Source organism: Populus nigra, chromosome 7, assembly GCF_951802175.1.
Source record: "Populus nigra chromosome 7, ddPopNigr1.1, whole genome shotgun sequence".
NCBI classification, from domain to species: domain Eukaryota; kingdom Viridiplantae; phylum Streptophyta; class Magnoliopsida; order Malpighiales; family Salicaceae; genus Populus; species Populus nigra.
In genome coordinates, this window is record NC_084858.1 from 20,280,302 (window position 1) to 20,306,690 (window position 26,389).

At 33.3% G+C, this 26,389-nt stretch overlaps 2 protein-coding genes across 3 annotated transcripts; one reads left to right on the forward strand and one right to left on the reverse strand.

Annotated features, from left to right (window-relative positions):
* Positions 1 to 4,819: 4,819 nt before the first annotated feature.
* Positions 4,820 to 8,959, forward strand: LOC133699653 (uncharacterized). The gene is made up of 5 exons (XM_062122995.1): positions 4,820 to 5,093; positions 5,432 to 6,770; positions 6,892 to 7,161; positions 7,673 to 7,828; positions 8,529 to 8,959. Exons 1-5 carry the CDS (start codon positions 5,086 to 5,088, stop codon positions 8,646 to 8,648), a joined length of 1,893 nt encoding a protein of 630 aa, XP_061978979.1. The 5' UTR covers positions 4,820 to 5,085; the 3' UTR covers positions 8,649 to 8,959.
* An 8,050-nt stretch (positions 8,960 to 17,009) lies between these two features.
* On the reverse strand, positions 17,010 to 25,263 carry LOC133699937 (lysine-specific demethylase JMJ28-like). 2 transcript variants are annotated; one of them, XM_062123457.1, is made up of 13 exons: positions 24,068 to 25,263; positions 23,847 to 23,986; positions 23,436 to 23,541; positions 23,211 to 23,343; positions 23,035 to 23,098; positions 22,192 to 22,927; positions 20,877 to 21,206; positions 19,718 to 20,248; positions 19,573 to 19,645; positions 19,399 to 19,484; positions 18,873 to 18,992; positions 18,720 to 18,787; positions 17,010 to 17,425 (listed from the first exon to the last, which is right to left on the reverse strand). In XM_062123457.1, the coding sequence occupies exons 1-13, from the start codon at positions 24,710 to 24,712 to the stop codon at positions 17,401 to 17,403; spliced, it is 3,057 nt and encodes a 1,018-aa protein (XP_061979441.1). In that variant the 5' UTR covers positions 24,713 to 25,263; the 3' UTR covers positions 17,010 to 17,400. The 2 variants fall into 2 exon arrangements, with proteins under 2 accessions (XP_061979441.1, XP_061979442.1); XM_062123458.1 differs by having other exon boundaries at positions 18,690 to 18,787; positions 24,068 to 25,261.
* Positions 25,264 to 26,389: the final 1,126 nt, after the last annotated feature.

The following is a 26,389-nucleotide window of genomic DNA, read 5'->3' on the forward strand; positions in this document are numbered from 1 at the left end:
TAATTAGGGATAAAATTGAAAAAACAAATTCAACAAAAAAAAGGGATAAAAAAGAAAAAAATTGTAAATTTGAAAAGAATAAGAACCAAATTTGACACAAAAAGAAAATAAATCAAATCATAAGGGATGAAATTGAAAAATAATTTCAATTAAGAAAAGGATAAGAAAAACTAAAACTAACAATAAAAAGAATGAGGACCAAATTTGATAGAAAAATCAAATGTCAATGGATAAAATTAAAAAAAAAACATTATTCAATAAGGATTCAAGACCCAATATATTGCATTCAAAAGAATGATGACAAAATTTGATATAAAAATTAAACGTCAATGGATGAAATTTAAATAAATTCAATAAAGGATTCAATACCAAATACATTGCAATTAAAAGAATGAGGACCGAATTTGATACAACAAACAAATACAAAGACTTTTTGGTTTTTTTTTTTTGCAATGGCTAACATGTTTTCTAGAAGGAGAGAGTGGGAAGGGGGAGGGGAGAAAAAACATGTTGTTAGAGCTCAACCGCTGATCTTTTAGTAGCACACGCTTCACTACCATGATGGGGGCAATGAGGCGCATCGAATGTTGTCCCGGATGGAGGTGCTCAAAGTTGCTTTGGTGCTACACACGCCACCTGAAGAGTGTGGGCGATGGTCAATTGTTGGTGTGTGAGAGGCATATACCAACCATTTTTATTTAAAATATATTTTATATATTAAAAAAACAATTCCGTCTAACCCTACATGAAAATAACAAAAAAAACCATTAAAAATAACTAAAGTGCACTTGCATCAAAAGCCAAGAAAAATTATTTTTTATGGGTATTCAAGTGGTTACACTGTAAAAAAATTAGAAAGCCCCTTGACCTAAGCAAATTCTTCTTTCTTGTAAGGGTAATTTAATAATTACACTATGTAACAAAGATGTAAAAATACCGATTAACCTTGTTCTTTCTTGCAATGACTAATAAATCTCATGGAAAATATCTTCCTACCCCTAAGTCCATGTTAAATGAGTTTGACCTTCAAGGGCAAAATAGTAATTTCACCATGCGAATCTACAATGAAATATAAGTGTATGTATAGTGAATTGTTGAACTCTTTTAGCTTTTTTGTATAATTTGATTTAATAATCAAATAAACAGACTTTTTTTTTTTTGCAATGGCTAGCATGTTTTTTAGGAGGGGAGAGAGGAAAAAAAGAAAAAACATGTGATCAGAGCTCAACCGACAATCTTCTAGTAGCACGAGCCTCACCATCATGATAGGGGTGGTGAAGTACTTCGAACGTTGTCCTGAACAGTGTCGTTCAAAGTTATTTTGGCATCGTGTCGGTGCGGGTGATGTCTATTTGCTGACGCGTGCTTGCATGCTCCAACCTTTTTTTTTATTTAAACTATATTTTATAAATTAAAAGACCGAAGATCCCTTGACATCATATGAGAATAACAAAAAAAAAATCATAAGAAAATAACTAAAGTGTCCTTGCATTGAAAGCTAATAAAGATTATTTTTAAGTGCATTTAAGTAATTACACTGTATAAAAAAAATTAAAAAGCTCTAAAAGCCCTTTAATCTAAGCATAATTTTTTTTTAAAAAAGTAATTTAGTAATTACACTACGTAACAAAGATATAAAAATATAAATTAACCTTATTCTTTTTTATAATGACTAATGAGTCTTTTATATATATATATATATATATATATATATATATATATATATATATATATAAAGTCTATAGATGATGGACCCATTTTTTATCATATTAGGCTTGAGATCGCAAATTAACTCAGATTTTTTTATTAGGTTAATCAATTTTTTTCCTTCTTATGTTTTTCTAGCTCGAACCTATCTAGGTCTTGAATTTCATTTTAATCTATAAAACTAATTGAGGTTTTATAACCGTGATGGAAACCGAAGATTTGTGTCAAAAAAATAAAGTCCATTGTTCCTCAGAAAAGGAAGAAAAAGAGAGAAAAAAATTCACCCGTCCATGGTAAAAGAATCCATCAATCTCCATCCATAACCGACAGAAATGACAAAGACCAAAACGTGTCCCGTTAGCAAATCATTGAACTTCTTGTGCGTGTCAATCTTCTAAGACCTTTTGCAACGTGTCACACACATTTCTCATCCTTCCAATTCCATTTCTTGATGTTACAAGCTGGCTGGCTGGTTGGCTTTCATACCTTGGTGACTGTAGTTTCACCCATGGAAGCCTTCACTAGCTGTGCTGGTTTTTTTCTCACGAGGCATCTGTATAATTTTACCTTATCAAGGTAGAGTTATGTTATTGAGGTTGTTTTGATCATTCCTTGAGATCTGCTATCTGTCAAACCTTTTAATTCCTTGAGAACAATAGCTTTTCAACATGGCTAAATATGGATTGATTGCCATCTTCGACGATTTCCTTCTTCTTTTCAACTCATTAAAACAGTTTTGTTTTTGTTTTTTTTTTCATGATTAAAAGTGTGGTAGCAATTGTTTTTCAAAGTGTTTTTTCTTGGAAATATATCAAAATAATATTTTTTTTTATTTTTAAAAAATTATTTTTGATATCAACACATCAAAATGATCTGAAAACACCAAAAAATATTGATTTGAAGCAAAAAAAATAATATCTTTTTTTAAAAACACTTTTAAAATGTAAAAATAAACAATATTAAAACTGGATTTCAAATGATGCATCATAATTTGTATAATATTGAGTTTATTGTATTGGTTTGAAGCTGAAATGAAATACATTTAAAACAGCTTTTGTAAAATTGGTTTACCACTTTTGTTCAGTTATAATATCATCTTCATTAGTTAGGAAGAAAAGATGAAATAGGTGTTATAATGTCCGCAGCCAAGTTTGAATATTCTTTTCAAATTGTGGACATGCTTTGATTAATAACAACTATGTTTTTAATACATTATTGGTATATTTTTATGATATGAAAAAATTGTAATAGATAAATGAAAGAATCATCATCAAGGCTCTTTACATAAATACAATAGTCATACACATATCTTTTGTAGGTGATCCTGATCATGTAGGAGTCAAATCATTTGTATCATGGCTTTGGAGATTGTTTCAGTTCATAAAGTAATTTCTCAATTTACAAATCAAATATTAATATCCAGGTTGATGAAACCTTTCTGGTTGTACCATGTAAATTTTCTCTTCCAAGTCAATATAGAGAAAATTTATCTTGACATCCATCTACTTTAACTGCATATTAAAATGTGTTACCAAACTTAACATTACCTGATACAAATATATCTAGCTACAAAGGGAAATATCTCATCATAGTCAACCCCTTTTTTCTGTGAGTAACATCTTGCTACTAAATGAGCCTTGAACATCTCACATTTCTTTTTTGATATTGCTTTTTTCTTCTCTACATTCATTTGCATCCTATCACCCTCTTCCCCTCTAGAAGTTCAACCAACTCCCATGTCTGATTCTTACACAGAGACTTCATTTCTTCTTTTATGCACCCATCTATTTACTTTTATCATGACTATGTAATACCTCCTAAAAAGTAGTAGGATCCCTGCTACTAGTAATAAGTGCATAAAAATTCAAATATTCAAAATCATATCTAATAGGTGGCTTGATAATGTGTTTAGACTTACCCAAAGCTTTATTATCATATTGTTGATATTCTGAACTAGAACTCTGTGAATTCTAATTGGTTTCTTCCTTAATATGAGTATCTAGCTTCACCTACATATCATAGTCATTATTGCTGTAATTTTATAGGATTTGTTTTTTTATTCCTAAGTACACTATAATATAATTTTTTCATCGAAAATCATATTTCTACTAATCACCACCTTGTTTGTTTTTGAATTCCAAAGCTTGAAACCTTTCACCCAATTCTAATTCCCTAAAGATATATTGTCTAAACTTCATATCAAGCTTTGACCTTTTATGTTTTAATTACTACTTTTTCTCTATGATTTTTTGGGATTTTTATCCTTCATTGAATAACAATAATTTTTCTAGTGTTAGTATAATTCATCTTTAATTTTTTTTTTACATATTTTCTATAGATTAAATATTTATTTTTATAATATTTTTAATATGTTTAACCATGAATAATATTTTTTTATTTTATTCAATACATTTTATGTATGTCAATCTCTATTATAAATTGATTTTCATAAACAGATTTATTAAACATAACCTAATAAATAACTCGTTTTAAGATATTAAATATCTTGATTTACATTGGCTTATTAATTTTTCTAGTTATTATTTTTTATCATTAATAACTTTTTTTCATTTATTTACACAATGGTTTGTGATTTGTTTAATTGAATATGTGCATAAGTTTTTTGACTTATATTTATGATTTTTTTATTTAAAAAAATACGTTGAAAAATTCTATATGTTCAGGTTCATCATGTGTTGGTGTTTTCAATTTAATCCTTATTCTTGTGATTTTTTTTCTTAACTCTTTTATAAATGTTTTATTGTTTTTAATTTTACTCCAAGTTAATAGTTCATTGTTTTCTCTTTTTTTTTAAAATAATTTTGGTCCTCATTTATTAGTTATATATATATAATTTTTTTTTCTCATTTGATATTATTACCTTTTTCCCGTGTGATTTAAATAAATCCAATTAATTTAATTATTTGGGACTATAACACCAATTATTAAATTTATTTTTTAAAATAAAAATCCTTGAAGCATCTAAATATTTTATTAAAAAAATAATAGCGTAGATCTAGTTAATTAACAATAGACGTGGATACAAAATGAACCGCGTAAAATAGCGCTGATACGATGGGCCCAATCACAGGCCCAACGTTTCTCCTGTCTCTCCCTTCTCCCTCTTTCTTGCCCTCCAATCTTTAGGTCTCAAATTCAATACGTTGCCTCCTCGCCCTCCACCTCCCAAAACACAAAAGCCCCCCAAGTTGATGCGTTTCACCAAGGTCGGCAGGTAAACAAAAATCCATAAAGCTCCTCAAAAGGAGGAGAATCCATGAGAAAATGCTTGCATCAACAACAATCATCAACAGAGCTTCCATTTTTCACCTCCCGCACGTTAGCTTCATCAGCTAATCGTTTTGCTTCTCGATCGCTATGTCCAGGTTGGTTGATCCCCGCCATCCTCTCTGAGCAAATTCGTTTTTAGATTTTGAGCTATTGATTTTGATTAATTTTAAATGAGTTTGTAATTCCATGTCTAGGATTTAGAAATTATAGGAAATTTATGATCTTTATATTTAATTTATCTTTAGCTACAACTTTAAGCATCATGGGTGCTTGGTATATGGTATTTATTTGTATATTTCGTAGATATTATATATAGAGCCTAAAATATGGTTGTTTTACTTAAGGTCTTTTATTGAGTATGTAAGTTATACTTTTGTTTTACATTTTTAAGTATTTTAGATTTTATTATTGAAATATTTGATGTGAATTGCAGGTTTTTGACGATTGGAAATATTAAAAAAGTGGCACGGTTGATTTTCAGTAAACAGAAAAGTAGTAGTAATCAATTATTGGAAGTAAAAAAGTATGGGACAGTAGTTTCAGTTGGTTTGCATTTACCGCAATTTAGATATTACTCGCAGTATAGCTTTCCGAGTAGAGGGTATTCGTCTTTTGCATTGTACAATGTTAAAGAGCAGTTTGGACGGAGGTGTTTTACAAGGTGTTATTCATCTACGAGTGATGTGGTGACACGCAATGCCCAGCTTGCTTGGAAAAGGCTATGCAGGAAAGGTTCTGCTAATGGCTGGAGTTTTCCTCGAATAAGTAGGATAGCTCAAGCAGTTAGCTTGGCTTTGACACGGTCTCATTTGGTGGTTCCCAGTGCTTTAGCATTTACATGTGGGCAGGTGGCATGGGCACAAAGAACGTTGGTGGAATCGGATTTTTATCCGAATTCTTTGTATATGCGTGCACAAGATGGGCATGCTTATGTCACGTTGTTAGTATCTGCTGTTGTAGATGCATTTGTGTTGTTAGTGAGAGCTATATATTTAGCAATTTTGTTCTCGCCCAGCATGATGATGGCTCCATTTGCTGATTCTTGTGGACCAGAGTTTAGGAAAATATGGCTTCATGTTGTTCATCGGACGCTGGAGAAAGCAGGTCCAGCATTTATAAAATGGGGTCAATGGGCAGCTACCCGGCCAGATCTATTCCCTAGAGATTTATGCACCAAGCTTTCAGAGCTGCATTCCAAAGCTCCTGAACATAGTTTTGCCTACACGAAGAAAACTATTGAAAGAGCATTTGGTCGCAAGCTTTCTGAAATCTTTGAGGATTTTGAAGAAGTTCCTGTAGCATCTGGAAGTATTGCTCAAGTGCATCGGGCCTCTCTGAGATTTCGTTACCCTGGTAAAAAACAGACAAAGCCTACCATAGTTGCTGTAAAGGTTAGACATCCTGGTGTTGGTGAATCAATTAGAAGAGACTTTATGATAATAAACTTGGTTGCAAAGATATCAACATTTATTCCAACTTTGAATTGGCTGAGACTGGATGAGAGCCTGCAACAGTTTGGTGTTTTCATGATGTCTCAAGTGGATCTTGCAAGGGAAGCTGCGCAATTAAGCCGCTTTATATATAACTTCCGAAGGTGGAAAGATGTTTCTTTTCCCAAGCCTGTGTATCCACTTGTGCATCCTGCTGTTTTGGTGGAATCATATGAGCAAGGAGAAAGTGTCTCGCACTATGTAGATGACCTTGAAGGTCATAATCGAATTAAAAGTGCCCTTGCTCACATTGGAACTCATGCACTTCTGAAAATGCTTCTGGTAAAAAAATTTCTTACTTTGTTTAGGTGCCTATGTCAATGTATTGTCTAGAAGTTCTCAATTATGAGTGGAAAATTGTTAAGGGTTTTTCATTTAGAAAATGGGGTATTTCTTATTTCAGGTGGACAACTTTATACATGCAGACATGCATCCTGGAAATATCCTTGTCCGGCTTTCTCAGAACAGTTCTTCTCGGAAACGGCTTTTTAAATCAAAGCCTCATGTCATTTTCCTTGATGTTGGCATGACTGCCGAACTTTCTCAGGGTGATCGCATTAATTTGATCAATTTTTTTAAAGCAGTAGCCACCCGGGATGGCCGCACTGCAGCAGAATCTGCACTAAGCTTGTCAAAGCGACAAAACTGCCCAAATCCAAAGGCCTTTATTGAAGTAAGATATGGGGTGCATAGTTATTTTCTCCTTTTCTGGGAATAATTGTGTTAAAAATGCAACGAGTTACCTTCTCTATCAGGATAGTTGAATTGTACATTGTTTTTAGGTTGTGGTGACAAATCAGAAGATGGTATATTATTTCTCTTGTTTTATTAATTGCTTTCCCATTGTAACTGGGTTAGGTGGTAAAACTCGTGGGCTTGAAAGTTGAATCTCTCTAAGCGAAGAGTTATTGTGAATAGAAGAGAATAATAGTCTATTAAGGTTATTGGGAACTTTGCAGTGTTTTCAAATTTTAATCTTTTTAGTGAAGTGAGTTTTTAGTATGCATGCAATTTATTCCTCTGGGTTGTATTTTTTTGGAGAAAAAAAGGTGGACTAATTGTTTCATAACAGAGTTGTGAACATTTTGATATCCTTCCCACGCTTCTTTTCATTTGGGGTTTTTGTTTTAAAAATAACTGACTTTATATCTTAATTTGCAATACATAACTTCCTTTTCTAACAGGAAGTGGAAGAGTCCTTCACTTTCTGGGGTACTCCTGAAGGTGATCTAGTCCATCCTGCAGATTGCATGCAACAATTACTTGAGAAAGTCAGGCGTCATAGAGTTAATATTGATGGCAATGTTTGCACTGTCATGGTCACAACCTTGGTTCTTGAGGTAACCTAGTTCTTTCCTTTTACCTTAAGGCTTAATGTTTCATTACAAGGACAATAGCCTGGTTTCTTTGATGTTTTTAGCAACAGGGTAGGGACAAGAACTCTTAGGCAAAACATAAAGTGCTTTTTATGAGGAAAGAGAAGATGTGGAGTAAAATGGCTTTCTGCATATACATGTTAATTATTTGGGAACTGAATTTATCCAAGACTTTTTTTAAAAGAACAAAAAAATCTAAGACGAATGGGGGAAATCTTTGGTCGGTTGAGATCAGGTTCAGATTTGTGGAACTTGGGAATTGACGAATACAATGTTTGAAAATTGGGTTCAGATTTGAATGGGTGATCATGGCTATAAACTTTTTCTTTGTTGGTTATACTGTATAGATTTGAATTGGGGTCAGATTTGCAACTTGGAATTGTAAAATACAAGTGATCCTACTGCAAAATGTTTGATTTTTTCTTCACTCCTAATTTTTTATTTCCTGCTTTCCTTAAAGATTGTAGTTTTTGTTTATTGATGTCTGCAAAATGAAAGTAAATTTGATGTTTGCTAAAAGAGGCTCAGAAGTAGCTACATAGTGATATGTTATATGAAGTAGCTTGCTTACTGGCTGTAAGGGGACCTATTCCATATATTAGTGCTTGTTATCATTAACAGGGGATGTAATTCAATATCATTTCTTTTGGTGGTTTTCCTTTAGGGCTGGCAACGGAAGCTAGATCCAGGTTACAATGTGATGCAGACATTACAAACACTGCTTCTTCGAGCTGACTGGGCTAAGTCTCTTTCCTATACAATTGATGGGTTGATGGGCCCATAAGAAGGTTTTGTTTTTTTCTTTTTAAGTTACTGTTTCTGAAAAAACAATTTTGACAGTCCGAGGACTCGGAAATTATACCGGTTTTTAAGAAATAACAAAATTCAGTTTTTGTCCCCCCCTTGAAATCTCCTGCCGTTCCATTTTTTCGGTGAAATTTTACCCTTCTGTATTCATTATGCTGAATTTAACATATCATTTCTCAAAACTCGCAAAATGGTGATGGGGATGGGGCGGAGGAATGTAATAAAGTCTTGACATTCTATTGTATTCTTTCCTTTCCTTTTGTTTTTTATTTTATATTATTTTGTACATTTAGCTTTTTTCCTTCCCTCACGAGGAACTAAAACAAAACAGGAGTACAATCATTAGGTAGATCTCATGAACAATTATTCATTATTTCTGTTCATCACTTTCGTCTGTGTAATGGCAATGCTGCTCGAATTGGTTCTTGATCTCATTATGGCATTTTGATGGTGAATGTAGACATGGCAGGAGACAAGTTATATTGACCGTCTTCTTGGCAAAGGGCTTTTTATGGGTGGAACTTGTAGTGGAATGCATTTAACTGGTTGATGTCCATATTATAATCCATGGTTGCCTGGGCATTTCTTCAATCATAGAACATATCCGAGTATAAAATTAAGGGATCATGGTATCGGGTTTCTTGATAATGTTTACCCTCTCATTTCCTTATAATACTAATTTGCAGCAGCAAGTCGAATGCATGTAAGGCCTATTATCCTACTTGAGTTGAAAGAAGAGTCCATCAAGGCGCACGCACAGCATCAAACTGCCTCGCTTTTCCAATCTCTCTTCTCTTCATTGATGGCTCAGTTAGATTGTTTAAATAAGTTTCGTCAGAGTTACACGATACCTACATATACTTATTCATGGTTCATAACCCATTACTCCAACCAATGGCAATTTTTGCAAGAACATCAATAGCTTTTTTCAAGCAGATGCAACATAGTCATTCAACCATGGTGGTACACAGTTTGTCAAGCATCATGTGTCGAACCTTCTCGATGCTTTTCGGTTTGGAACTCTGTTTTCATCCTTCTTCAAAGGAAGGAGTCATCCTCATCGAAGAGTTCGGGAGCTTCCACTGGAAAAGTTTCAACTCAAACAAAGAGGTTGGGCTGTTCACTTCATTGATTTGACTTCACTTTTATCCACCTTGGTGACGGGGACTAAAAATAATAAAAATATACATTGTGGAATATTGAATTTGTCATCTAATAAAAATATACATTGTGGAATATTGAATTCGTCATCTAATAATTAGAGAAAAATAAGGATTCTAAAAGTTAGCATTGGTTCGAAAGATTCTCCGAGGGAAAAAAATGCCATTCTTACTATGAAAGGTTGTATTTATTTTGTGCTTTTCTTCTAAATTGGTTTTTGTGATTGCAATTAATTATCCTTATTATTTTCAGTTTTTTTTTTAATTTTGTGAAAAGTTTGATGTTGGTATTTAGACTTGTTGGTATTTAGACATTAAATCCTAAAATATTTTTCATTGAAATCGTTAGAAATAGACATAACCCTTATTTGATTTTGAAATCAAGACATTGGTCCCTTTTTAAAATGAAATGTGTAAAAAATGATATCCTGAAAAGAAGAGATTTTATCGAGATTACTAAAAAATAAATGTTGGATCTATATAAATGATAATAATTGGGCTTCAGACCCAAGAGTGGGGAACATAAACTTTGGTCTTTTGTTCAAAACAAATCTTGTAAATTGAGAATTATTGTTTATTTATTGTTTTTTTTTTTTTGAAAGAAACATGGTTTTTATTTTATTTTTTTGGTATGTAGGCCCAATAAGCCAATTTATTTTGGCCAAGGACTTAAAAAACTTATTATTAAATCCAAATATACATGCATAAATATATATCCTTATGTTTTTCTATTTTTTTAAAATGTTAAAACAGATATTTTTATCAAATGCTTTATCATGAGAAATATTTTTGACCTTTTTTTGTTATAATAAAAAATAAACTAAAAAGACATTTTTTTTTAACAATGATAGAATATACAAAATGTTTTTTTTTGAAATACTTGGCCTCATGCGCACATAATATATATTCATGTAAATTTGATGTTATTTCTATATTTATTTTGATTTTATTTATTTATTTTTAATTCTTGAGCATGAGTATGCTTAACCCAAAACCATCAAACCCAGTAAATACAACCCAAAGAATAACCCATTAACAAAGCCAAGACAATATATAACAACCCACTGTAATTACATACCCGCTGTAATTATATAAGCCTTTGCATCAAGGTATACTCATGTATTGATCTAAAAAAAGTAAAAACAAATCAAGTAACAAAAAGAATTCTCTTAATTGTTGCTGGTTTAAAAAATTAGATTTTAAAAATATATTTTTAGTCATAGTTTAAAAAAAATAAATTTAAAAAATATATGTTTGATTAAAATTGATATAAGATGGATTTTTACATGTAAAATAATATAAAAAAATACGTCATCTTGAATGAAAAATATGTTATTTTAACTTTTACCAAACTAATATTTAAAACATTAAAAAAAATTATTTAGTTAAATAAATAATTTTTTATCCATGATCAAAGTAAAAAACACAAGTTAACACAATACCAAATATTCTCCAGGATGTGCAACAACCTCAGCTTCCCATGGCATCCTTTTCCACTCCAATCCGACATGCTTCCTTTCTTGCCCCTTCCATACTGTTTTTGCAAATTCTTTCCACCTAACAAAGAACCCCTCCCCTTCTTGAGAGAGGGAGCAAATTATACACATCTTAAAAAAAGAAAACCAGAACATACCTTATTTCAGTGAATTGCACCATGGCCTTATTAGAGCAAATTAATAATACGGACAATCTTGATGAGTATAGCTCAACTGACCAGATCCTGAATTTCTTTCCCGAGTCTCATAAATTTTAGGGCCACTAGCGACTTATATGATTGTTAACTTCAGAGCTACTGGAATTAGTCGAGATACACGCAAATTAGTCCGAACATCCATGTTAATTAAAAAAAATAAAATTAACAATAAGGGTGAGACTAGCTAGGGACAAAAATGCATAAGAGAAAAGGAAGGGTAGTCGATATCAATCTTTCTCTTCCCCTTCCCTACCCTTGTACATCTCTCTTATGCATCTTTGCCCCTTGCTGATCCCATCCATGAAAAGGGCACAAGCACTGAGACCAAGGAGCACGCACACCAGCAGTAGATCCTCCTCCTCGTTGCATGTCGAACTAGAAGGAGACGTCCCTTTAAATAGGAAGGAAATTAGTGCCCCATCCGCGTTCTTTTAGAAAAAGGCCGGTAGTGTGTTTGCCATGAAAGTTCTTCGCTATTACGCACTCTCCACCCCATTGATGCAGTACCAACCACGGATACAGAATTACTTTCTTCTTCTTCCTCTTTTCTATACGTTGAAGGAAAAGAGTAAGAATTAGGATATTAAAGATTATTTTAATAAAATCGAAAATAAAAGAATGAAAAACATTAATTTCCTCCTAGCTACGGCTACTAGGAATTTCCTCGCAAATTAACCGAGCAGACAGGGAAGCTACGCGTGAATTATATAATTTGCTAAATTTTTCCTAATTAATTCTATGAATTTTTGTCACATAGTTGGAGTTTTTGGAGGGAAAGATTAAAAAAAAAAGAAAAGAGAAGAGCCAGGATGAAGTTGGAGAGAGAATGATTAAGTGTGAGTTTTGTAATGGTGCTTTTTGAAAAAAACAATATTAAAAAAATATTTTTTTTATATATTTTTTTATTTTCAACGTAGCAAATTAAAATAATAATAAAAACATAAAAATATAAGAATTTAAACAAAAAATAATTTGAAAAATAATTTATAAAACAAAAATTACCATAACACCTCAAATTATAATGAGTTCTAGTTTGACAGAAAAATTAGAGTGAGAATTGAAAAAAAATAAAGGATTGATGTCTAGATTTTTTCTTCAAAAAAACAATAATGGAAATGATGAAACATTTGAAAAAAACTGTAAGAATCAAAGTATGAGTTCCAAATACAAGTTTCAATGTTTCCTTGGAAGACGAAAGACGAGCAACCAGAAAGTAGCGTTCCGGGTTAATATTATAAAAAGTTTATTTATTTTTATGTTTTAAAAATATTTTATTTTAAAAAATTTATTTTTTATGTTTTTATATTATTTTGATATGTTAATATCAAAAATATTTTTTTAAAAAATATTAATTTAATATATTTCAGAGTAAAATACACTTTAACAAATAAACACTACCATATTTTTAAACACCCTCTAAAATAAGTGATATCTCTAGTTTGATATTTTTATCAAATTTGTTGTTTTATTGGTGTAATAAATCTCGAACTTTCTTACACTATCTGAAGATTAAATAAAAATAGATAATGAAATTCACAACAGTAAAAGCTTGTTGAAATTGAGTTATTTTCAGATTTCACCAAATGAAACCGAAAAGAGAAAACTCAACAGAATTCCAAAAAATAAAAAAATAAAAAAAATGACAATATTTCCTCAGTCTGATATGCAAATTAATTAGGTGAAAAGAAAGTCCCCCGCCAGCGAGTCCGCTCACTCAACCACTCTTTCCTTTTCCCCTTCCTTGTTACACTTTACAAATGAAACCACAGGGAAATTACTGGAATTAAAAGTCAAGGAGACATAGCCAATGCCGCACGAAAAAAAATCTTCTCTATACTAAAAAAATATTCATTTTTGTTACATTTAATATTATTGTTTAATGCTTTTTATCCGACTTGCAACGTAGCACAAGAATATTGTCAAAGAATCATTCCAATTTAAAAACTTAAACTGTTAGATGAGGTTTAAATGAATAATTTATATTATTCTCTAACACACCTCTTAAGTGAAAACTATTTAGACTTGAAACTTTTATAGACCCACATTACCTTGTGTTTATTTTTTATCAAATAAATAGAGATAGTGCAATTCAAACTCATTACCGCTTGGTTAACAAGACTCTGATACTATATCAAAGAACCATTTCAACCCAAAAATTTAAACTGTTAGGTCATATTTCAAGATATTATTTATATTATTTTTTAACAAATATAAACTACTCAAACAAAAATTACAATTTGGTCTTATAGTTTTGGACAATTATAATGGAGATCTTATTGTTTAAAGAATCTCAATATCAACTTTAATTGTTCATCTCACCCAATTAATTTGCATATCTTGCTATTAATTAATTAGTAACAATATTTAACGGAGATCTCATTTTCTAATTTTTCGTAAGCTCTTATGAATTTCTTTGAAATATTATTAAGTGTTTCCAAGTCCCGATGAAGTCATTTTGAAGTTTTGGATGTAAAATCAAGATGAGAGAAAAATATAAAGAAATGAGTGATTTTATTAATATCCTTATTTAGCAATTTTACTTCGAATTTACAAAGCTATAGGCTCCTGATATTGATGCTTTTCGGCTGCCGTGTTTGTCGGTAGCATACAGTAGTTAGAGACGTTCTAAACGGTTGAAGTAAAATCACTTGAAATCCCTTGTAAGAGGCAGCTGAAGGTTCCTAGCTGCCGAGCGTACGTTGACGGCTTCAAGTCTCTTGAAAAAGACAAGACTAAGGCACCGTTTGGGAACGCGGCTGCGGCCGTGTTTTTAAAAAATTTAAAAATTTTTTGTTTTTTTTTTATTAAAATTTAATATAGTTTGTACGTTTTGGATCGTTTTGATGTGCTGATGTCAAAAATAATTTTTAAAAAATGAAAAAACATCGTTGACATGCATTTTGGCACGAAAAATTATTTGAAAAGCACCCGCAACCACACTGCCAAACACGCTCTAAATCACCTCAAATCCCTTTAAATTTATTTATTTTTTCAAATTAAGATAAACTCTTAATTTTTAAAAATCTTAACTTAATCATTATAGATTATTTTCTAATAAAAAATTATATCATTTTGTTAATCTACCGGGCATGAAACATGACATGTGTCTTTAAATAAGTGTTTAGAAACACGAAATTTATATGTCTTAAGAGAATTAAAATTAATGTCTTGGAAAAGATAATAAGAAAAAACTACAATTAATTTATTTACGGTAAGGAAAGCCGATATTGAAAAATAAATAAATAAATAAATAAAAGTTAAGGACATCTTGAGGGAGTGGTTTTTTCTAATAATATTCAGAGCTTAATTTTCTGAACAAGTTGCAAGCAATCTGTCTCCAAATCTGCAAGGTTGAAGAAATCCTGTACTTTCTAAATAAAAAACAAACCCTAAACAATTTCTTTCTCCCTTCCAGGTTCCTTCAAACCCACATTTCCCACATAAACCCACTTCATGACGGTGATTATTTGATGTGGGCGGCAACCGCAGCTGTCGTGGCGGTGGTTATTTCCCGTCCTTTTCTTTTCTTTCATCTGCTCCTCTTACTGTGACGGTTTTTGATGGGTTTTAACGTTGGTCATGGAGATGTTGTAGATTCAAAATCTTCAAACTCGGTACCCATTCAAAATCTTCAAGTTGCCTTGATTTTTTGTGCTATTTATTATATCTTGTTCTTTTAAAATTATTATTTTTAATTAAATTAATTCATCTCATCTTTTTAATATTAATTTTATTTTATATTTAGCTTTTTAGTTAAATCCAAGTGTAGAATTTAATAGTTTGCGGTTTTAAAAAAGTCATTTAGATTTAAAAAGTTCTTCCAGATTTGCTTGGTTTATCTTTTTTATGAGCTCATTTTTTTCGGTTTTATCCTTAAATATTTTTTTACTTATTTTTTATAATTTCTATAGGATTTTTTATTCATTTTGATAAAAACACGTGTTATGTAGTGGTTTTTTTAGCTTTGTTTAATTTTATTTTTTTAGGATGATTTCATTTTTTTTTTTGAATTAAGTATAAACATCAAATGTTTTTGGTAATCTATTTCAATTTCTTTTGAAACTCGGGATTTCTTTTGAAACTTGAGCTAGCATAAGCTCTGGATCCACTAGGTCACAAGTCAACCTATCAGGTTGAGCATAACTTTAAAATAGTATATTTTGATTTTGATTTTTTCAAAAAAAATTTAGATTTAATTCTCTCTCTTGATTTTTATTTTTATTTTGAATTTTTTTATGAATTTGTGGCCATAAGAATTTTCAATTTAATATTTGATGACGTTTGAGATTTTAACCCTCAATATTTTGATTTTTTATTTTTATTCTTAGCTTTTTTTTTTTATCAAATTTTAATTTATTTTTAATTTCTCATGGGATTTATAATCTTAATTTTTTTCAATTTTATAAACCATGTTTGCAGGCATTCTTTTTTTTTTTTTTACTTTGTTTTGTTCATTAATTTTTTTTTTATTTCATCTTTCATTGGTTTAATTCTTGGATACTGACAATCATTTTTTGTCAGTTATCTTTTTACGATGTTGAATAGTTAATTTTTTTTTTTTAAAAAAAGACACTTGTAAGCTGTAACACTTAATCATTATATTTTTACACTTCAAAATAACCAACGGCAAATCACAGGCAAGCTATCTAATAGAGACCAGAAGGAAAAACTGTCTTCAAAAGACAGCAACTAAGCCTACGAAGGGATGTAAAAAAAAAAAAATGTTCCCATGCACTCTCTGGTAAGCGTAGCTTCAAACACAATGTTCATATGCCCATGTCCTTGTGATAGCTAAACAGTGAACGTTCCAAAGAAAAGAAATGCATCCTGGTGGTTAAAGGAGCTCCTTTACATAGCTACAAACCATAGCAAAGAGGCCTAGAGAAACATACCGACATCTTGAAAGATGTTGCTCCTTGGCCTCTACAGCATCTGCTTCTGGAACTTGCCTTCTCTCTCTCTCTCTCTTTTCCTGGTGTTTCCCTCTGTATCGTCTTTTAATCTCTGTCTCCTTTTTTTTTTTTTTTCCCCCCTCTCTATTCTTGTCTCCAGCCCCCTTTAAAAATCAACTAGCCCCCCCATGTCTCCTTTCTTGTTCCTCCTCTGTCTTTTTTTATTTTCTTCCTCTTTAAGACCCAAGATCTTCTTGTTACCAAAACCTGGGAACAAAACTTTCTGGTCACCAAAGATTTACTGGTTTGACAGTTAGAGCTTGGGAGAAGATCCAGGCTGGGGCTGAGGAAATTGTCAAGAAATCCAACACTGATCCTAGCTTGAAGACACTACTGTTGTTTCTGGGAATTGCTGCTGAAGCTTGGTGAAGTTATTGTGATTCTTGGATATCCAAATACCGAGAAAAGAAAAAATGGGAAGGCGAAAAGAAAATATTCTTGGAAATATTTTTTTGATTTTTTTCTAATTTTTCAAAAAAAATAGGGGGTCAAAATTAAATTATAATAATATGACCGCAGAAACCGTCTCAACGTTGTATAAAAAACCCGAAAGGATCAATCACTATTAAAAACAAATGGATTAATCATCATATACAGCCAAATGGATCTATCATATATACATGCTGTTGCAGTAAGGAGAAAAAAAATGCTAATCTTAATGAACACATGTACAAGCTGTTGCTGAAATGACCATGAATGCCAATCTTTGATCTGGAAAAATTGGTGTTTTGCACCATGAGATAAAATTAACTTTTTAATGACCAAGCAGGAGGAATCTATCAAAATTTCTGGATGCAAAAAAACATGCTGATGCAGAAACCAAAATACCCTGCACAATCATCTAGAAATAACAGCAGAAGCTCAAATGCCACCATGTCAGATCCTTCCCTGCTATGATTATCTATCCATTTTTAGTCCTTGCAGTTAGTCGTTGAGATCCATGCTGGCCCTGGATCATGTAGCATGTATAAATTGCCTGTACAGGAAAGTCTTGCAACGCATGCTAACTAAAAACTCAACATCCATTTGAAGCAAATAACTAAGACTAGCTATAACATGTTCAGAATATATCCACAGAACATCATCACATATAATTCAGTATGTGTTAGAAGATACACTATCATGTTTACAAACACACAGAAAACATGATTGGCACTCGTCAGTCAACATAAAAGTATATAGAAGATAAAAGCTCATCAATTTGGTTTTCTGGGAAGACTTTTGGTGTAAGATGCAGTACATCAGCTGTCCATCCGGAAGTTTAAGAAAAGGGGTGGAAATAATTGCATGGGACAAAGATAGGAGCAAAACTGACACCCCGTGTTTTTATTGAGAATGGATCACCAGATTTGTTTGATTTGGAGAAAGCAGTGTTGGTTTGGCAGCACCTCTTTCTTTTTGTTTGCTGGTTATCTTTATTTGTTCTTTTTCAAGCCAGCCTTGGTGGGAAATTCTTTTGGCTGTATCTGGATTTGCTGCAGCTATGTTTTTCCAACTCCTTAATCTATGAGTAAGCCTCTTGTGGTTGGATTTGCTAAGTCCTAAGCAGATTAGTTGGCCTCTAAGCTGTTCCTAGGAACATTCTAGGCAACAATTTCCAAAGAGACACAGGATGCAGCAAAGATCCCAACCAGGACAACATCAAGTTCTTTGGATGCCACAACAACATTTTCACGAAAACTCCTTCAATATATTACGTTGATCATTTTCTCTTAATGCATGTAGCTAATGTAGCTAGTGATTCTTTTTTTTTCTTTTCTTTTTAAACTTCACTAGAAAATGAAAGCAGAGCCACTATGCCATGGTTAAAACCTTCCATTGTAGGTGTAAAGGGATCCAAATATAGGTCGATAATGACACCACTCACATGGAATATTTTGATTGCTTATCATATAGAAGTTTCATGATTCCGTAATTCTTGTCAGTCCCAAGAATTTTGATATCATGTCTCTATAAAAGGGTGTCCCACGTATTAGCAACAAACATAACTATTCATGCAAATTCAGGCTCTTTTTCATTCTCCTAAACATATATACAAGCTATGTTTCCCATTCTAGATGATGTTTGTTTTAAATATATAATGACACTGCATCTGATTCACACCATTGAAACTTGATAAATTTCATGCACAAAGTAACACAGCAATCATGAAATGGTGTGGATATCTTCAATTCTTTCATGATCGCCAATCTGATAAAAGACAATAAAAAGACCTGAATTCATGTATTTCAATGAGGATTTACTCTGCGCATGTAAGCTCACGAATTTCTTTGACTGCTCTACTAATACTGTGCAATGCCATTTTCTTCACCTGGTTTTTGCAACAAAAGTAAAGCCATATTCATCACATGGACAAGTGTGGAGAAGAAACACGTCAACCTTCATGTGTAATTTACCTCTAAACTGTCTACTTTGGCTTTATGGTTCTCTGGAAGTTGTCGTAACTCATCAATCAGCTGGATGCACTCAGTAACATTTTCCGGTGAGAGGAAGTCAAAAACCACACTGACACATGACTGCAATTAACATGGCAAGTCAAATGAATAAAATCAGTTAGCAATATCGCAAATGGAGTTTATGCAGATCCTGAGAAACAGAATCATAAATTTTTCACAATAAATCAATTTGAAAATGACAAAATCAAGTATGTTACAAGCTCTTTATCTCCCTTTCTCCTTTTCAGATTCCTAGTAAACAATGTCAGCTTAAAAAAATGTGGGAAAATTGGTAGAAGGTTGATGAGAAAGAAACCTTTAGGAAACTTTGACAAATATATTTGAAACTTCGGTAAAAAGAGCTTTAGATAGAGACGATTACAATGAATAAAAAAGCCAACAATGGGTTATCAAAGGATTCAAGAAAATCAGGGCAATGATTAAACAACATTTCTGAAAACTAATTCAATCGTGTTGCACATGTTACCTTAAGATTCCTAATTTGGTAAGGGCATCCAGCAGGAATAATAACTGCTTCTCCAACATGTTGCTCAAAACTCCAGGGTTCAATTTCTGGAAGCATCAGGCAAGTTGGAAATTTAAACATAGATGCAAATTAGTCATCGTTTAATAAAAAAGGGACAATAGATGGGTTACTCACTGAATTCCTCCTTAAGTCTCATTTTATGAGATGCATCAAGAAAGAAATTCTGATCAAGTATTGGATGAACCATCTGCAAGAGAGAGACTAGTCAGCAATCCACTCTGACTTGCTAATAGAGGCTGAAATCTTATTCCGAACTTACATGCTTTTGTAAGCCATATGTGTAAGTGAACTCATTAAAGTGCCTTCTAAGGTATTCTGCAAGCTTGGGAACATCCTGTCTACGAAAGACATCCCATTGGGCACCACAAGACTCAGAGAGTTTTTTCATTCTGAAATGATTGGAGCTCTCGGAGTGCTCCCCATAAAACTTAAGATTATCTGATGTCCTTAAACTTTTAACAGGTCCAAAGAAAAATTTTGATACTTCAGTATCAGTATCAGTGTCAGAATCAGAATCTGAATCCCCATCATGAAACATTTCTCGATCTTTCAGACTCGAAGCATGAGCTTCATGTGTTGCAGCAGAGAACCAAGATATTCTAGCAACTTTCTTGTTTACTTGCATATCTTCTCTGAACATATCATGCAATTCCACTTCAATATTTTCCTCATTTAAAGTTGCTTCACTGCTCTCTTTATTCTGTTCCTTGTGCTTTGTCATCAACTTTCTTATGTAATTAAGCTGTTTTGTAGATACAGGGACATCAGTTGTATGTGCCAAAATATTAACCTGAAATTAGAAAGACAAAATGAATGGTGAAGACCTTCATGTCTTTTCAGAAACTCTCCAGAACAAGAGTATGCAGAAACCATTACCAAACATGCTAAATTGTGGGGCGAGAAGCAAGGGGCTGTGACAGCTAAAGGTTCAAGAGGTGCTCAATGAGAAGGAAGAATGCAAGTCACCGCATGTAACAATTCCAGAATAAAACTAATTACAGTAATCTTGGTCTTTCCTTGGCTAACCCACCTAGATGATAATACCAATAACTGACAGTGCTTCTCGAACTAAATATGAGCATAGGTTTTTTATTTTATTTTTGAAAAAAAGTTTACAAATAGGCATCAATGAGAAAAACACGCATTGCTAACATATTACTTGAACACTGTGACATACACACATTGCATAAAGAAGAATTCATGGAGATGGTTCATTTCAGATTTGGAAGCGTAACAGTTTCTGATGTTTGCTTCTCAAATTGTTGCATGCATTCTAAAATGATTTGAGCAGCAATTCTGTACTGTGCATACATCTTGCACATGTCGTGCCAATCAAGAAAAAAAATAGGAAAAGAAAATCATAAAGTAAATTGAAATTCAAGTTTATGGAAAAATCTAAAGAATAGAACTAGACATACCACATCATATGAATTATAACGCAATTTTGTCACAGAATCGGCCTGTGCAAGACTCTCACCACTTCCATATGATATATAGAGACAAGGACCCAGATCAGGCTTCAAGGTTTCCTGCGGCGACTCTGCAGCAATGTTTAGAACACCAGAGATGGGGTCCATGTATTCTGGAAGTGGTAGAGCCTGAAGGATGTCAGTGTAATGGGCAGGAAAATGTTCTTGGAATAAATTAGAAGAAAGCCAACCCTTCAATTTTAGCTTCTCATGCCATATGTTGCCATTTGTCAGACCCTTAAAAGACCCCATAAACATCTGTTTTACACCAATTTCTACCTGTCATACCATAGAAAAATAGTTGAGAAATAGAGTTGTGGTCTTGACTCAAAAAAAGGAGCAAAACACAGCAGGAAATCAGAATTGCAAATGCTCGCAATTGTGAAGAAGGAAAAAAAGAAAGAAGAAAAGAAGATAAATGGAAAACACTCAGCTGTTCCCAGAAACATAGATCATATTTAGGTGAATGCAGTGCCGAGCTTAGAGTTCAAATCAGTTTCACTTTATTTCAAGTAAATAGAATGTACATGAACATTTTCCATTATTAGCAGTGTTTCAATCACAGTCAAATCAAGAGGAAGAACAATGGCATTTTGCAACTAGAAAAAGAAAATGTCCGTAAGGAGGATAAAGTAATAGAGAAAGGTTTAATAACACCCAAAAAAAAAAGGCTTGGATGCTAAATTCTGCTTGTTTGGAGTGGTTAGAAGCCAATCTCAAGAAAAAGCTAAAATACTCTGAGAACTATCCGAGATTCTGTAGCATCATCTAGGAATCTTCCATGGATAGAAGCTACATTCCTTAAGGTCCTACCATCAAACTTTTGAAAATCAGAGAATCGAACAAGGGACCTTCCAACTACAAACAATGGATTGCTGTTTTCAACAAATATCATACCAGCACATTTCCATTCCTCTTAATTTTTTTACAACTCACAAACATATAGCACAGAGATTTCTTTTCATATCTGCATGTACATAACATTAAACACCCCAAATTCATAATTTAGCCAATTTTCAATTCCCACTCCAGAAAAATCAACAGGTAATGACCAAGTAATGTAAATGAGACTACTTCATCTTCTAATAACTCATATGTTCACCAGAAGTAGAAGAGAGCCTTGATATCATTTTAAAATATGCTGGTTTCATGGTACAAAATATTGACAATATCTAATAATCGACATTTAAGAAGGAAACATAATAGGCACTTGAACAATCAAACTGCATATTGACACAGCACAGGGCTGAGAGAAAACACCAACCTCAAACCAGTCCAAACAATCTGTAGCTTGCCCATTTTGAGATCTGGCAGCATTATTCTTAAGATAATTGCAGAACATGACCATTGGATCCCAGCTCACATCAGATGTACTCTGAAGCACATTACGAACAATTACAGGTTGACCTCTGCCCCAGTGCTTCTGAAAGTGTTCAAGGTTATCACCACGAATATCCATAATGGTTGGATAATATAAAAGGTTATCGCTAGAATCTTCTCTTGCAGCTGCTTCTTGCAACTGCTCAATCCCATTTGTTTCACAATCCAACCCAGCACATAATGAACAACTTGAGCAAACATCCAAGGTTTCTGGCAACTCGTAGCAGCCAACTAATTCTTCTGCACTCACTTCCAGCTCTTTGGTCCAACTTAAGGGGAATATGCAACTTAAATCAAGAAGGCTACCACCACAACCACCAAACTCTCTAGGGGGACAAGGTATACTTCCATTACAATGCGCAGCACCCTGACATGGTGAGAATGTAGAACCAAGAAATCTGCTGCCATAACCCAGCTTTGTGGCACAAAGTGATTTCATTTCTGAAAGTTGCTTGCCAGATATACAAGCTTTCCTTCCATTTGGGCACTTGCATAAAAGACCTTTAACACTTCCATGTAAGCTCCCATGAAAAATATCCTGACAACAACTTAAGCAAAGGCTATAGGAACAATCAGGGCAGGTCCTATGGAAATCCACTATGGAAGCCTTGCAATTATTGCTGATCCGGAAGTCAAATCATGCACCAGAGAGCAACAAAACAAATTTAAATAAGCTATGTTAAATAGTGGTAAATCATCATAACTTTTTCAGAGTCAGATTATATACCAACAACATTGCTTATTGCAGCTGATTTCAGCCTGCTGGATTTGAACTTCTGTGGGCTTCAGGCCTATTGCAGAGTGAGGGATATTAGAAAATGAACTTATAGTGATACTGTACAATAAGCTATCATAACTGCAAGTTAATTGCAGAATGCCAACAAGCGTAACTGTGATGACTACCTTTTATTTTTGCTTCTATTTCTATCTCAATGCTCTGATCTTGATTTATTTGTTTCAGTATAGGAAGAAGCATACAGATTAAATAATGAAAATGCAGAACCTTGTCAACTTTACTTCTCTCCTTGGACAGGTCCTGAAACATAGTTTTTGCATATATTTAGAGACAACATGGTTCAGTAAGAAATATGAAAGCACTAGTTCGCTTGGCAAAATTAGAAGTCAGACCTTACATTCAATGTCCCTACATTGAATTGCTGAGCAGGCCTTACAGCTGCAAGTTCTACGACACACTGGACATTTCATCCTAACATCTTCTTGTGTCTCTAAATACCTAAATTCATTTCAAAAATAAAGAATCAAAAGTCAGAGTTTAATACTAAAGACGGAGCACTAAGCTGAAATCAGAGAGACATGATGTGTGCTTATAGTTACTGTTTTGAGCGCAAGACAGAGATATATCTAGAAAACAGCTGGCCTAAAGGATACACTTATTAATTAACAATCCACATATTATAATGACTGTTCTATACAAAAATGACAACTTTTATCACACAAGCTCCAAAGGGATAAACCATCAGACACCCAACAAAGAATACAAGCCAATTTAAACAAATTAACATGGAGAAAACAACATACTGCTCTTTGATGCAACACAAGCAATAAAACTCTTTTCGACAACTCAAACACCTAATCAATGTCCTTGATCCACTCCTACACCAATGGCACTTCCTCTTCCCCTTCCTCAATCTCACTGCATCCCTCTTATTTGGCAAAACCTACAAAGACCAATTAATCGAAAACTCAAACACAAAACTTTCAAAACACAACTCGAATAGCAAACAAACAACAAAACCAACCTGTAATTTCCCAACTGACATTGGCTCAATATTTTTAGACCTAAAACATCTTCTAGCAGTATTAACCCCATTGAAACCACCCCCTCCAACCTTAACGTCAACATGTGAACCAGAACAAGAACCCACATTGCCATTCCCAAAATTCTTGGCAGGTGATATTGCCATGAACCCATTTGGCAAATCTCTCATTAACTCTTCCCCTTCACCTTCTTCTTCACTATCACTGCCACTACAATCATTCACATTATCATTACCTTCACCATTATTAACACTCTCTTTCTCTGAAAACCCTTTCGTTTTCTTATTCTTTCTCTTCTCCAATTCTCTCTGTAAAACCATCCTTATCAAATCCAGCTGTAAATCTCCCCTCTTCAATTTCTTTCCTTTCTTCTTAAATTTCCCTAATTTGCCCTCTTTCAAAGAAACCCTACTTAGGGCTTCAAAATTAGAACTTGATGCTGATGATTTCTTGCTCTTCTTTCTCTGCAACTTCAAAGTCTCGGGCACTTTCCTCCTATACTGCCTATGGCGGCCCTGAAGGTGATGAATTTCACAGAGCTTCTTATCCTCCATCACCCGCCGGTTGCACCGCCATTGCCGACCGTCTGTCCTCTTGCACCGGAGATGGTCCGGTAGCGGCTCCATTAAAAGAGAAAGTTTGGAAATTTTCCCGGAAAAATCCTGATTTTCTCGGGAAAGTGACAGAAAGTTTGGATTTATTAGATAGAGTGAAGTGAGGGAATGAGAGTGAGAAGGGATTTTTTATCATGGGAGTGTGGGAGTGGCAAGTGGTGTAATTATGAAGAAAAGGATAGGAGGATTTTGGGATAAGGAAAAGGAAATCTTGAATTATGGTCACAAGAAAGAGAGAGATTGACAAGTAATGGACTCTGATAAATAGGTGTTATCTTTTTGAGCTGATTGTATTTATGTAAAACAATCTTTTCAAGGTGTTTTTTTTTTCCTTACAACATAGGATATCTGCAGTGACTTTCTGTTTCTGTACTTGTTTCCTGCTTTTATTGTAGCGTTTCCCTTTTGTTTGCATGGAATTTTAGTTCATGGGATCTGGTTTTAGTCTATGTTCGTGCAATCTGAGGTTTCTTCAAGATTTTATCTTTGATGTAAGAATTGAGAGAGAGTTGCTAATGTTTCAGAATTTAACAGTTTCAGGATTCAGGCTTCTGTCATTGTGCAATGACATATAATTAAGTGGGATTTAGTGATTTGATCTTAGTTTATAGTTGGATTCTGTGATTTGATCTTAGTTTATGCTTGTTCCTTTGAATATTTTTCGGAATTTGGCAATTTCAGAGTGGTTGGCTGGGTTCAGGTTTTTGAATTATTTATTGAGAAAGCAGGACAGCAGCTTTTGTAAGGAAATTTTGCTGCATTTGTTTTTTTATATATATATATATATATATATATATATATATATATATATATATAATTTTATAGCAGTTGTGATATATAAATGAACATTGAGATTACTGTTAGAGAGGCGTAGTAATAGTAGTAGCATAACCTAGTTCAATTTCATGTAATGTGGGTCTTACCATATTCTAATAACCAAAAGGGATCTTTAGATGTTTCTTGTTGAGACATTAAACCTAAATTCCGACCAGTCATTGCATTTTGCAACTGTTAGAGATGCGTAGTAATAGTAGTAGCAGTTTGGCATGCCAACAGATAATAATGTGGTGGCATCATGTGGTGCATTGCAGCTTCTGCCATGCTTGTGGAAAGCATACGCAGGTCTCGAAAAAATTTTAAAAAAAATTGAACTAAAAATACGTAGAGACTTGATTTGTCTGTAGCATGGGGCCCTTCGTATCCCTGATTCCAATGTTTCATGATGCTTTTATGAGTTTCTAACAATAAATAGATCAGTGGTGGTAGACTAGTTAGTGGTTCTTCTGTGAAGAAAAAAGAAATTGCTTGCAATTTTTCCAGCTTCTTAGGACTTTTCAATTGGGAATGAGCACAGCAAAGAAGAAGTTTATCTGATTTATGTGAAGTCATCATTATGGCAGCAAGAACACCATCAGCCCTGGAAAATAAGGCTTCGCGGCCAGCTACGTGATGAGCCCTCAACAATAACATGGCCAACTATATACTTGACCCCACTATCAATCGGACAGTCCGACAGTGTTTATTGCCTTTGTGGCTCGCTGGACCCTTTGCTGTGTAGGGGCAGCCGGCAGGGAGTCCTGAGTTGATCTGCGTTCATTGGAAGGAATTTTTTTAAAGTATCATACATTTTTCAATTGGGTCTTCCCTTTAAATTCCTCCCTTTTTTTATGAAAAAACCTTAATTTTTCC

What these genes read in the sequence shown, in the direction of transcription:
- LOC133699937 (XM_062123457.1), bottom strand. Translation starts at nt 24,712, where the DNA reads ATGGAGCCGCTACCGGACCATCTCCGGTGCAAGAGGACAGACGGTCGG. An exon ending in TGCAATAAGCAATGTTGTTG is followed by an intron (nt 22,928 to 23,034) that starts GTATATAATCTG and finishes CTTCCGGATCAG; the next exon opens with CAATAATTGCAAGGCTTCCA. An exon ending in CATATGGCTTACAAAAGCAT is followed by an intron (nt 19,646 to 19,717) that starts GTAAGTTCGGAA and finishes TCTCTCTTGCAG; the next exon opens with ATGGTTCATCCAATACTTGA.
- LOC133699653 (XM_062122995.1), top strand. An exon ending in CACTTCTGAAAATGCTTCTG is followed by an intron (nt 6,771 to 6,891) that starts GTAAAAAAATTT and finishes TTCTTATTTCAG; the next exon opens with GTGGACAACTTTATACATGC. An exon ending in ATCCAAAGGCCTTTATTGAA is followed by an intron (nt 7,162 to 7,672) that starts GTAAGATATGGG and finishes CTTTTCTAACAG; the next exon opens with GAAGTGGAAGAGTCCTTCAC.